Source organism: Mastigoproctus giganteus, chromosome 6 (assembly GCF_048544385.1).
Source record: "Mastigoproctus giganteus isolate SK-2022 chromosome 6, ASM4854438v1, whole genome shotgun sequence".
Classification (NCBI taxonomy): Eukaryota; Metazoa; Arthropoda; class Arachnida; order Uropygi; family Thelyphonidae; genus Mastigoproctus; species Mastigoproctus giganteus.
This window is the reverse complement of record NC_143580.1, coordinates 125,621,852-125,635,642: the sequence shown is the minus strand read 5'-3', so window position 1 is coordinate 125,635,642 and position 13,791 is coordinate 125,621,852. Positions and strand designations below refer to the sequence as shown.

The 13,791-nt window shown below is 37.4% G+C and overlaps 1 protein-coding gene across 7 annotated transcripts in view; it reads right to left on the bottom strand.

Moving 5' to 3' along the window:
• Nucleotides 1-13,791, bottom strand: part of Vps16B (Vacuolar protein sorting 16B) — a 456,530-nt gene that overhangs the window by 99,561 nt on the left and 343,178 nt on the right. For 6 of the 7 annotated variants that reach the window (XM_090375324.1, XM_090375325.1, XM_090375323.1 and 3 more), the window contains one exon: nucleotides 11,710-11,799. In XM_090375324.1, the coding sequence (XP_090231450.1) occupies nucleotides 11,710-11,799 (90 nt within the window). The remainder of the gene's footprint in view (nucleotides 1-11,709; nucleotides 11,800-13,791) is intronic. The other variant, XM_090375327.1, reaches the window with a different exon arrangement.

The following is a 13,791-nucleotide window of genomic DNA, read 5'->3' as shown; positions in this document are numbered from 1 at the left end:
ATTTTCAATTTTTTAATTGTTTTCGTTTTAATTTCTGGAAAGTATCATATAGAAGCATTCTACGTATCATATTGAGGAAAACTTCTCTTATTCTTTTACAAATACTGATATCAACGTAGAACGTATTGAGCATTATAGCTCTGGTTCATACTATAAAAAGAAAAGGAATAAGCAAATAAGAAAAATAAGTAAAAAGTTCAAGGATTAGGGACACTGTTATCAGAAAAAACCCATTTTTTTAGCATTAGCATTAGCAGAGGCATTTGATGCAAGAAAGCAAGCTTATGCAGCATCAGCCAAAAAAAAAAAAAAAAAAAAACCCACTTCCACTTCACCCTTCTGTTCGTTCAAAATACTCGTTCGTTCAACATTTGTTTACTCTGATCTTACTGTTAATCGATTTAAAGCTTTCACAAAATCTCTCCATTAAAAATTAGTCAACACTACAATTTGGTCAAAAATTAAAGTTCAATTACAAAATCTGCAACAAAATTTCATTATTACATTTGTTGACAAAAGCTTCCAATAATTTTGCCTTCATATGTGTGCAGATATCCTAAAAAAAAAGAGCTTCAATCCAGTGATACTTACAAACTCCTATTTTTTTCCTCTCTCAAACATATTACCAAAAATTTACTGCCAAAAAATAAAAAGTTGAAACTGAATATAAACAATTATAAATTTCCCCATGTATATTTTATTTCCAAATTTCATAAAACACCTGTTAGTTTCAGGTCCATTAGCTCTTGCAAAAATAGTTATGCCCAGATACCTGAAAAAAGGTTTTCGGCCAATTGGTGGCTGATTGTTGGAAGAAGCTTCCATCCATTATTGTGGAAGTAAATAGTTTGAATAAATTCAGGAAGAACTAGACAAATTACTGGAGGGCACGGATAGCTTGCTTTCTTGCATCATTTGCACTATTAATACTAATACTAAAACACTGAACAACTGCTTAAACCTATCATGAGTAGTCTGCCTAATAACAGAATTATACTCAAATTCAAACTTTTGATTTTCATAACATTTTCACCAGTATTAATCCGTTTAATTTAAAATCAGTTCTGCAGGAATTATATCAGAAGTATAAGCATGAAATTAAATGTAATGCCACATATTGGAATAATCTGGTTAATCTTTGTATTTTCAATAACTTTGTTTTGATGGCAATTCAGGTTACCAGCAATTTTTGAGGATTCTGGCGATCCATCTATGGCCCCAGGGGCTCATCTTGTGAGTATGGGCTTGGCACACCCAGGGTCCTGAGCTGGATATCATCATTCTTCTCTTTCTTGGTGATTCCTTTCTATTTCTGACTCTCTCTCTCTCTCTCTCTCTCTCTCAGGGGTAACTCAATTTTTTATTTTTTATTTTTTTGGCTGGTGCACAATAAGGCTAATTATAATAATAATAATATTCTCAGTAACAACTTATTTTGGAAAAAACAATCTTAACAACCAAAATGCCAATTACTTAGACCTGTACTGATAATGGACCTGTTACTGTTAATCTTTATAATAAGTGAGGTGCCTTTAACTTTGAGGTGGTTAATTTTTCTAACTGGTTATAGTAAGAGTAATGTAGTAATAGCCATATGGGAAACGGGCAAAAAAAAAAAAAAAAAAAAAAAATGCCCCGCATGAGTAGATAAGAAAATACAAATTATTTTCCTTCCTCTTCATAGGTAACTATCCAGTTGAGCTTAGAATTTAATCAAACTGTCAGCCTCAACTACCCGTGAAGGCAACCTTTGGTCAGATCACCTCTGAGGTGCCTGGTTGCCAAGATCTATAGTCCACATGTTTGGAGTCTTCCTTCATATGGTCGCCAATTTGCCAATCTCACCATTTGAGGTGCCTGTCTTTGGACTCTTTCAAGAAGCTCACTGTCTTTTCTCAGGTGAGGTTTCCATACTTGAACACAGTACTCTGAATGTAGTTTCACAATATACAGTGGGACTATACCTCCACATCTCTACAGGATAATGTTTGATAAATCATTAATAGAACACCATGGGCTTTCCTGGTTACCTGTGTAACCAAAGCAGCCAGGAAATACAGATAAAAGAAATCATACACATAGAAAGAAATAGGCAGCCAGGAAAGAAATCACACAGATCATCCCATGCTGGCTGTGTAAACAGCTGCCATGGGATGATCCGTGTGATTTCTATCCTTCTTTTTCTTGGCTGGATTGCTGTTTTAAGTCTTCTGATGTCAATGTTTACTCAGATTGTGTCTGTAAAATTATTTTTGTAGGGATTTTTCCACACACCACCTTAAAATCTTGATTTTCCAATAAATGTGCTAAGGCTGTTCAAGATAAGAATGTTTCATATCGCAGTCGGCTTGCATCCAAATATCCAGGTTCAATTTTTGTCTACACCAAAGCTCACAACAACTGTAAAGCAGTTATTAATCAGTCCAAACAAGATTTTGAGCAGCTAAGTTTAGAAAACTTACTTCTTGTCCAAACAGTAGTTGAGCATTCTGATCTCTTTCGAAAGCTATTGGGTGCAACTCTTGCCCATCTCCATTCCCACCTCTCAAAATCAAATGATTCTATTGCCACCTCAGCTAAAGATAACGCCTGCTAGAATCCTCCTTTTCTTCTAACTCATGTACTTATGATCTTGTTAAACTACCTTCTACCATTTCCAGTACATTCATTTCAGTGCCTCCTGTAGTCTTCCGTGAAAAGGATGTCAGAAGAATTTTTTGCAGGCTTGATACCAGGAAAATGCCAGATTCTGATGGTATTTCTCCACTTCATCTCAAAACTTGTGCTCCTGTTCTTACTCCTGTTTTGTGTCACCTTTTCACACTTTCTTATTCCACCAGCGTTTTCCCTGATGGTTGGAAATTTGCTCATATCTGGCAAGTTCCTAAAAAGGGTGAGAAATCCATTATCCTGCTAAACTGCCTTGGAAACCATCTAGAAAAAGAATAGAAACTATCTACAGTCAGTCCTCGTATAACATGTGTTTACACTACACGAATTCGATCATACACGATTTATAAATAGGGGAACGATATCATATATAACATGAACTGAATTCGCTTATGCATGATTCGCCTTTGTGTTTACAAGAAATGGCAGTCGAACGCGGAATCACCCCAACTGAACGCAACACGATAGGAATAAAGAGAAGATTCTGAAAATCTATTTGTTTTTTTATATCAGTGAAGGGGAAACACTTTTCGCGATAATAACGTAAAAACCCACACAATTCCAGCTATCGGTATTATCGCAAATGCAATTAGATCGAGTTTAATACCAGTTTATAACAGATTCCACTAGCAGAAACGCAGCTGGAAATTGTTTTTATTGTTTTATCGTAGTAACCCCCAGAAATGTGCTTTAGTAAAACGTGAGCTAGTGAGGTGTTAGTGTGTCTTTGCCTTTACGATGTTGTTTATTCAGTTGCTACACGCGTGCAGCTTTATGTGTATCAAGCGTGCCTCCTCATTTTGTAATTGTGCTTTATTCCCTAAAAAATGAGCAAAATACTTAAAAGGTGTGAAAAGGAAGCGTTCTGATAAAGACACTACAGATTCAGAGAGAAAAATAAAAGCAATATCGATAAACAGAGGCGGACTGAGTCAAAAATTCTTACCCGGGAAAATTTGTAGTGGCCTCATACTAGCGTTTATAGCCAAAATCATACTGGTCTCTGGCCCACTGAGGCTTTCCCGGTAAGGCTTATGGACTCTGTCTCTGTCGATAGAGAAAAAATATGAAATTGTGAAATGCTTTGAGCAAAATGAAAAAGACCATGTGATATTGCACGTGCTACAGGCCTAAATGAGGCAATGCTGAGAATTACAAAGAATGCAGAGAAAATAAAAACAACTTTCATAGCAGGAACGACTCAAATTGTAATTAAAAATCCATTAGATTAAGACACAAAGAATTGGAAGAGATGGAATGGCTGTCATCTGTTTGGATAGAAAATCAAACAAAAAACAAGTTTGCTTATGATAGAAGCAAAAGCATTAGCAATATTTTATTACGTAATAGTTGTAATAAAATACGTATTTTATTACGATAATTTATCGTGTTTGGTAATGTTTTGGTACAAATGTGTGTTCAATCTTGGGTTATCGGCACCTAACCCTATTTTTCCCATAGGGCCTGTTGTTTATATTGCACGAGGGTTTCTAGGAACACAACTATCGTGCTATACGAGGACTGACTGTATCTAGGAAACCTTCCATTTGATCAATGATCGCCAGAATGAATTCTGCCTGTGTCTATCCACTGGTGATATACTGACTTATGTTATCCATCTATAGAGAAGTTCAATGGAAAAGTTTGGTAAAACTCAAACTTATTCATTGAAAACATTTTCTCTCTGACCGCTCATTGCAGGTGCTGGTAGATGGCTTTTTGTGTTCTAACTTCTCCACTAATGCTGGTGTTCCCCAAGATTCAGTTCTTTCTCCCACTCTTTTCCTCTTGTATATTAATGACTTTCCTCCATTGACCAGAAATCCTATCCATAGTTTTGCTGATGATAGCACATTGCATTCCACCTTCCAGTTTGAGAAACCTTGCCCAGTTCAAACAGCTTCAACTTCTTGAATATCCACTTCCAATTCCTTAAATGCTGATTTCCATGTAATTCTCCAGTGTGCAAAGATAACTCAGTTTATTTTAATCCTTCTAAAACTCAGTTCTGTTTTATAACTCACAAAAAGAATTATTCTAATCCTATGCCATCTTCAACGACACTCAAATTTCTGCACTCATATTTCTGACTTCTAATCTCTCTCTCTTGGCATAAACACATCACAAATATTGCTTCCTCTGCATTCAAAAAACCGGGTTTTCTCTTTTGCTCTCGGTGTTACTTTTCTTCCAAACAGCTGTGTACAAATTGCAAATCTGCCCTACTGCAGAATATTGTTCCCATGTTGTTGTTGTTTTTTGGTGCAAGGGCTACTTAGGCCATATTGCACCTATTACCGTTATGAATGTTACATATGCATGGTGATTGTGATGGCACTACTCAAAAACGATCATATGATTCGATCTTTTTCCTAAAGTGAAAGAACTCCAGCAGATCAGCATCGTTACCTATGATGTGGCAGAGTGTCAAGGGTTCTTTAAGGTTTGGCAGAAAGCTAAAAGAGACTTGGCGGGCAGTGGTGTATAAAGTACACTCAATAAGAATATGCTTCATTGTGAGTGGACAGTTGCACTGTGTGCATTGTGGAGGATCATTACCTGTGAGGAGATAAAGGTGGGTAAGATGACTGTGGCCAATTTGCGCTTTGGTTAAGATTACTCCCTCCCTACTGTTTATACAGAAACTGGAGGTCCACGGTTGCGGTTCAGGTTTTATTTGGCAGAGTTTATTGTGCGTTTGGGGTTGCCATTGAATTCTCCATTGTTCTTTACACATTCTTCGAATGTTACCTTTGTAGTCACGATATGGAACGTAATACTGTGATAATTCTCTGTTGGATGTATGTTTAGTGGCATAGTCCGCACATTCGTTTCCTGGTATCCCAGCATGGCCTGGGATCCAGCAGAAAATGGCCACACATTGGAGTTCTTGAAGATGCATCAGTTTGGATTTTATAAGCTTTATTAAAGGATGTGTTTGAGAAGAATTGTTCTGTAAAGCTATAATCGCACTCTGGGAGTCCATATATATCATGCTTTTATGGATGGATAGATGGAGGATATTTTATACTGCAAGTTTGATGGCGTATAATTCAGCTGTATAGCTGCTGCATTCATTGGGAAGTGATACGGAGAAGGTTTTATGAGGGAAAACAGCTGATGCACCCCTCCACTCTCAGATTTTGATCCGTCAGTGTATATTTTTGAAAAATGCAGATAATTTTGTGTGGGCAATATGGAGTTGTTGTATATTAACATTTGTGAGAGAGTTTTCCCCAGTTTAGAAAATAACTGTCACAGGGTGGTTTAACAGACGTACATGGGGGGATCCGTACTACTTAAATCTTGAAAAACTTTATTAGGATGTATATTCCAAGTTTGCGATAATGCTTGAGCTCTGAGAGCAAAAGGCTGAATTGCCCTAGGTTTATTTCTATACAATGTTGTGAACTGTGGGTCATTAATTATCGGGCCTAATGGGATGGGTAGGTAGACTTTGGATTTTAGTTGTATAGTTAAGAAGTAACATCTTTCTCCTGAGGCGTAGAGGAAGTTCATGAGCATCAATATAAAGACTTTGAACTGGTGAAGTTCTGTAAGCGCCTATAGAAATCCTCAGGGCAGAGCGTTGAATTGGTGCAAGTCACGCTAGCACTCTCTCCCTAGCAGAATCATACACCGGGGCACCATAGTCAAGGCGAGATCTGATTAGGGCTCTATCCAAATGAAGTAACGTGTACCGATCTTCACCCCATGATGTAGAAGAAATGACTCTGAGTATGTTCATTTTTTTCTGGCAAGATGTCTTTAGATGTTTAACGTGCTCTATGAAGTTCAACTTACTATCAAAAGTCAGACCAAGCAGACGAATGCTGTTCACAACTGAGATAGGCTGGTTTGTTAAGTGTACCTCTGGATCTGGATGCATCTTCCGTTTGTTACAAAAGTGAACTACTTTAGATTTTGACCAAGAAGAGTCGATACCCATTCTGTGCCATCCATAACTGAATAGTATTAATTGAAATTTGGAGCTGCTGCTCAATGAAGGTCGTTTTGAGAACTGCAAGAAAAAGTGAGATCATCGACACAGAGGTATGAATTCACAGTGCTGGGCATATTTTTAGTCATTGATTTATTCTTATTGCGAATAAGGTGGCACTGAGCACAGAGCCTTGTGGGACCCTTTCTTCTTGTACAAATATATGTTTGGGAGAGAACTTATTGGTATCGGACTTGAAAGGATCTGTGCTGAAGGAAATTCAATATGAAATATGGTAAGTGGCCTCTCAGGTCAAGGGAATGCAGATCTCTCAGGATACCAAAACGCCATGTGGTGTCGAAGGCTTTTTCTACATCAAGGCATACCATGACGAGATGCTCATTTCGGATGAATGCATTCCTGATGTTTGTTTCCGCTTTGACCACGAGATCCAGGGCTGATAGATTTTTCCTGAAACCAAATTGATTGTCAGAAATTATATTTTTAGAGTTAAGAAACCAAGTAAGTCGATGATGAATTATTTTTTCCAGGGTTTTACTTAAGCAGCTGGTGAGAGAAATAGGTCTATAGTTTTCAGGAATGGAATGATCTTTTCCTGGTTTGGGAATTGCTATTATATAGGAGTGATGGCAGGAACTGGGGAAACAATGTTCAAGAAAGATGCGATTGAAAAATGTGAGCAGTGAAGAGACCGATTCTTTATCTAAGTGTTGGAGCATTATGTAGTATATTCCGTCGGGGCCTGCAGCACTGTGTTTTGAGGTAGATATGGCTTCTTGAAGTTCAAGCATTCTAAGCGGCTGATTATAGGGTAAAGAACATTTACTCGTAGGTCTGAGGTTCAGTTTGGACTTTTTAGCTAATACTTTGATCTTCTGGAATGACAGATCATATGCTGTTGAGGCATATAACTGTGAAAAACAGTCCCTAGGGCATTCGCTATATCTATAGGAGAAGAAAGATCCTGCCCATTCCAGTTGAGAAGTGGGTAGGATAATAGGGGAACTTTGCCATTTAGTTGTTTTATTTTCCACCATATTATTCTTGAATCAGTATTTTTATTAATCGAGCTCGCAAATCGAATCCAAGATTCACTTTTAGCTTTCTTCCTAATGTGATGGGCCTTGGCTCTGAGTCATTTGTAGTTTATAAGATCGGCAGTGGTGGGGTGTTTTCGAAACAGATTTCATGCTTGGTTTTTTTCTTTTTTTTGCACCTTTGCACTCTTCGTTCCACCAATAGTTTATGGTTCTATGGGTTATTGACTGTGATTGTGGAATCAAAGTGAATGCAGCAGCCAGTATTTGTCTCATGATGTGATCGGTAGCTGTGTCTATAGGTCAGGTTTTGATGATCTGGTCATCAAAGGACACTCAGGAAGTTTTGGGAAATTATGGAATGTCCTGTTTGAATCTTACATATTAGCAGAAAGTGATCACTATTTAGTGGGTTGTCGAGGGCCATCCACTCAATACTAGGGAAGAGGATCGGAGAGCATATGGAAAGGTCTATTGCAGAAGTTCTACCCATAGAGAGATGGATTTTAAATTGGCAAGCCAGTATTTAGTATAGTCAGATTTTGTCTGTCAGCAAGCTGTTCGATAAGTTGTCCTCATCCATCTGCATTGGGAGAACCCCACAATGGATGGTGTCCATTGAAGTCACCCAATAAACAGATAGGGGTTGGCAACTGCTGAATAAGATCTTCCAGTTCATGGATGGTATAGGAGTGATTGGGCAATAGGTAGATAGAGACAATTGTCAAAGTAATACCAATCACAATACGTGTTGCAACAGCTTCAATGGAGGTTTGTAAAGGAATGAATCTGCAAGGTACTAATGAGTCTATGAGTATGGCTACCCTTCAGTGAGCATTATTTGTAGCAGTTCTGTTTTTTCTAAAGAGTGCATAATTCTTAACTGAGAGTGACACATGCCGTGTTAAATTTGTCTCTTGCAGGCAGATGCCTATGGGATGGTAACGATCGATTAACTCATGGAGATCATCAATATTACTGTGAATTCCTCTACAGTTCCACTGTATGATTTGGTGCATTACTTGGTTTTGTTACTTGAGGAAGATTGAGTCTTTTTTATTTCTAGGCTGTTTGTGGCGATCAAGTTTCATTTTCTCTCTTCTTGGAAAGGTTGGGCGTCCAGTATCCATGACATCTTCTACATGAAGGTCTAGGATAGGCTCATTTGGGTCAGTATTGTTATCAGTGTCCATATTTATTGAAGTGATATTGTCTGTCTTCCTATTTGGAACTGAGTCAGTTTTTGATTTTGAAATATCTGATGGTCTATGTGGGGTAGCTGGTGGGACTGTGACAGGGTGTTGTTGGCTCTCTCTACTACCTTTTGCTCTTTTGGAGTCTGTTTCGTCGATGGTGACAGTATAGATCGGGCCCAATCTGCAATCGATATGGTTGGGGGAACTGATACTTCAGTTTGTGTTGCTGTTGTTTGATATTTTTACATTGCTGCTGCTGCTACATATGTGTTCTTAGGTGCGTTAAGCATAATTTGCTTTCTTGCCTCTTGGTATGCAACTTTTCGTTCTACCCTGTACTTCTGGATTTTTTTTTCAGTTTTCCAGAGGTCGCATGATTTGGAGTAGGCTGGATGCGCGCCTTTGCAATTCAGACAGTGCGGTGTTTTGGTGTCACAGTCTGCTTGCGGATGTTCTTTTGACCCACAGTTTGGACAGACTGGATCTCCTCGACAAGCCATTTGCGCATGACACAAATTTTTGGCACCTAGCATCTTATAGGATTCGGGATAAAGGGTCGTACTCGGCAGTTGAGATAGCCGGCTTTGACACTGGATAGATAAGATAGGTGTCTCGAATGTCAGGATGATGTTGCGGGTGGGAACAAGTTCTCCATCTTTGATCATGATACGTTTCGCTTGTACCACTTTCTGATGTTTGAGTTCTTGGGCCAGTTCATCTTCTGTTACATTTATCAGATCCCGCTCTGCAATTATTCCCTTGGAAGTATTTAAAGTTGCATGAGGGGTGGCTTGAATGGGTAGTCCGCCAAATACTGTTAGTTTCAACAGTCTCTCAGAATGAGCACGACTCACTGTTTCTACCAGGAGGTCTCCAGGTCTGAGTCTTCTCACCATTTTGGAAGAGCCTGCCACATTTTCCAAACATTTCTGTATAAGAAATGGTAAGAGAGTGCTCATAGATTTGTCCGACAGACTGTAAGATAAGGAATGATGGGCATTCCTGTTGGTCTGTGTCTGTACGCAGTCGTTTAGACTTTGTTACATCATGAGAAATTTAATGGTCAGCATTGTTGACGGTACTGGATGAGCGCCTAGGCTGCTCAAGCTCTGGGTAGTTGTCGTAGTCCAGGTTAGGCTCCTTTTTTGCCCTGGGAAGTTGACTTTCCCTTCCAAGTTTCAGCCCCGCCAAGGGGAGGCAGGAGCAGTGCCACAAGGAGGCCAAGCGGTTAGATAAGTTAGTTGGCTAGTAAAATAAAGTAATATATGTAATGAAAAAGAAAGGTAAGTTTCCTTTCTTGTTCTTACTTGTGATTTTTCAAGTATAGAACTGAATTATAAATGAACTTCTAGTAAAAAACGATATAACTTAAAATGAACTTTTATTGCTGGGAAAGATCGCTATATATTCGCACTTTGAATGCTTGACCTCGAATTCGCTTGGCACCCGGGGCCATTATTCCCATATCTGGGGTGATGTCACCCCCCAAAACCCTCTTTCAAGCTTCTAGATTCCATTCAAAAGAGGGCAGTTAGGTTAATTAATGACTCATCTCTAACAAAGTCTCTCCAATCTGTCTCGTAGATATTCTGTTTCTGCTGCATGCCCTTTCTGTTGATACTTCTATGGGCACAGTTCTTCTGAATTGGCTTCTTGTTATTGTTATTTGGATTTTAGGAGCATTGGCAACTAAGGCCATATTGCTCCAGGATATGCGGTGGTCATTCCTTGACCTTTCCGCATCCTCCATATTTGGTGGTCACGGGCTCGAACCCCAGTCTAATCAAGAAGCGTGTGTTATGCACTGCTGCTCCTGCCCACCCGGCTACGGAGGTGCCGAATTGGCTTCTATAATTTCAGCTCTCTCTTCTAAACCAGTCTGAAGCCACAGCTAGTCAACATCCTGTTACTGCCCAACTTCAAACTCACAGAACCAAATTTTCTTCTTCCTCATTTATTCATTCAACTTCCATTTTCTGGAACAACCTCGCTTCATACATATTTCCTGAAAATTACAATAGGTAGAAATTCAAGTCTAATGTCTTCTTTCATATTCTAAACCTTCAACCCATGGAATATACTAAGTACAACAGGTTCAATTACCTCTCGTGCTTGTTGTTTTCTTAAAATAATAAAATATATATATATATATAATCTAAATGAATGCATGGAGTAATTTTTGCACATGAATTTTAGGAGCTTAAAATGAGCTACAAAAGTACATCTCTTTGCAGTTGCATTATAAGCAAGGAAGTACATTTTTTCAATTTTCTTTCATTTTATTTTTTCTTTCTTTCTTTTTTTTGTTTGACAAGAAGAAACTGAAGTAGGATAATGTAACATTGACTTCAAAAACTTGTCTACAGTGTAATTTCATAATAAATCTAATGGCAGCAATAAAATTATCAAAGCTGCTAATTTCTTATTATAAATGTGAATTGATTTCATAAATACAATAATGAAATTCAAGTTGAGAAACTATAGAAATACCACAGATCAAACTTTTATTCATTGGGAAGATGGAAGAATCCATATATACCCACTGAAAATTTCTATTGGAAATTGAAGGTTGGAAAAAAAAAAAAAAAAAAAAAAGAACCAATAAATACATATAAAAATAACACCAAGCATAACATAATTATTAAAAAAAAAAAACTATTTTCAATTTATGTTTGAGCCTTTGAAGTGTAATAGTCTTTTATATCAGGTATTGATATAAAAAGAAAGGAAAAAGAATCATGCTATAAAAAAAAACCAAAAAAAAAAAAAACCAGGCAATATACCTATGTGCAAACTGGTTCACTACAAACTTCAAAACCCCATATAAGACAAATACAAAACATACCTTACTTTCGAAAAGATTGTCAATTTCTTTCCAGTCTTCACGTCTTGCTAGTGCAGCTAGAGCAACCCACACAAACTGTTTTTGAGAAAGCTGAGAATAAAAAAATATAATCCACAATAAACAAGGAAACAACAGCTATGAGTAAATATTAACAGGTGATAAGTACAAAACAACAATTTGGGGGAAAAAGGTATTTATAATCAGAAAAAACAGTCAATTTCTATATAAAGTGACTATTTTTTTTTTCAAGTACTCCTTTCAGGAGCATCTTTCAAGTACTAAATGAGTATCTGAAAGATGTATTGTGCTCACAATTTCAAATCCCAATATATAAAAACATGAAAATTTTATATATATATATATGAATTACAATCAATTGTTACATGTACTTAGAAGTACACATTTGGCATATAGACAAAATTATGCAAGGAAGTGGACTTTATCTACAGAACCTGCAGAATTCATTTCCCATTGAGACTGCCATTTAAATTCAATATAGTGGAATTTGATATTAAAATACCATCAGATTCTAAAGGCAGACATTTCTGTTAATAATTTTTTATTCATCAGTATATTAAGTATAAATCTAATGGTAAATGAACAGCGTTAATGAATAACATTATCATCATCAGCCATTTTCAATCCACTGCAGGATGAAGGCCTCTCCAGCAACTTTCCAGTTTCTTCTGTTTTGTGCAAAGGCCATCCATTTGCTACCCACAAACTCATGAATTTCATCTGTCCATCTCCGTCAGTCTTTCAGGTTTTCTTCTAGATCCTCTTGGGTACCATTCTTTTATTTTCTTAGTCCATCTGTCATCATGTCTTCGAGTTGTGTCCTGCCCAAGACCTCTTAGATAAGAAAGTCCTTTACTTGAGTTTGCTGCCTAATCCATATGTTTCTCTTCTTGTCTAACAGTCTGATTCCTAATATAATTTGTTCCATTCTTCGCTGTGTAGTTCTCAGCTTCTCTTCCATTCTTTTGGTGAATGCCCAAGTTTTACTTCCATAAGTCATGGTAGGGAGTCTACATTGGCTCATTATTTTATGTTTCAGACAAATTGGGATATTGCTCCTCAGTATGTGGCTATATTTCCTGAATGCGATCCATCCAAAATTTATTCTTCTCTTGACTTCCAGTCATTTTTCATTATTACAGCTAATAACTTGTCTCAGATAAGTATATGACTCCACCTTTTCAATTACTGCTCCTTCAATCATTATGTTCCTTTCTGTGGCATAACTTGTTCATCATTACTTTTGTTTTAGCCATATTCATCTTTAGTCCAAAATCCTTACTAACTGTGCATAACTGATTAAAATTTTCCTCTAATTCTTTGGGATCATGGCTTATGATCACAATGTCATCTGCAAATCGTAAATGGTTTAGGTACTCTCCATTCACATTGACTCCTTTCTGTGACCAGTCTAATCTTCTGAAAGCTTCAAGGGCAGCAGTAAACCGCTTCGGTGATATTGTCTCCCCTTGTTGGACTCCTTTCTCGATTTAAAATTTGCTAATGTCTTTGTCTAGTAAAGTCTAGTAAAGTAAAGTCTTTGTCTAGTCTAATAAAGGAATTAGCTTTCTCATATATTTTCTTCAAAATCATAATATATGGGGTATCTATGCCTTGTCTTTCCAGTGCCCGAAACATTGCCTTATGCTGTATGGAGTCAAATGCCTTTTCGTAATCCACAAATGCCAGGCATAATGGTGTTTTATATTCATTTGTTTTCTCCATTAGCTGTGACATTATGTGAAGGTGATCCATAGTTGAGAATGCTGTCCTAAAGCCAGCTTGCTCTTTCGGTTGATTCTCATCAAGTATTCTTTCTAATCTGTTAGTAATGTCCCTTGTGAACAACTTATAGATGTGGGATAACAAGCTAATTGGTCTGTAATTTCCAATTTCTGATTTATCTCCTTTCTTATGCAGCAAAACTATGATTGCATTATTCCACTGCTTAGGCGTCACACTTTTTCTAATGCACTTTGTGAAAAGCCTTGCCAGTTTTTGTGTTATGTTTCTTCCTCCCAATTTTAACAACTCTACAGTAACATCATCTTTCCTCTGGGCTTT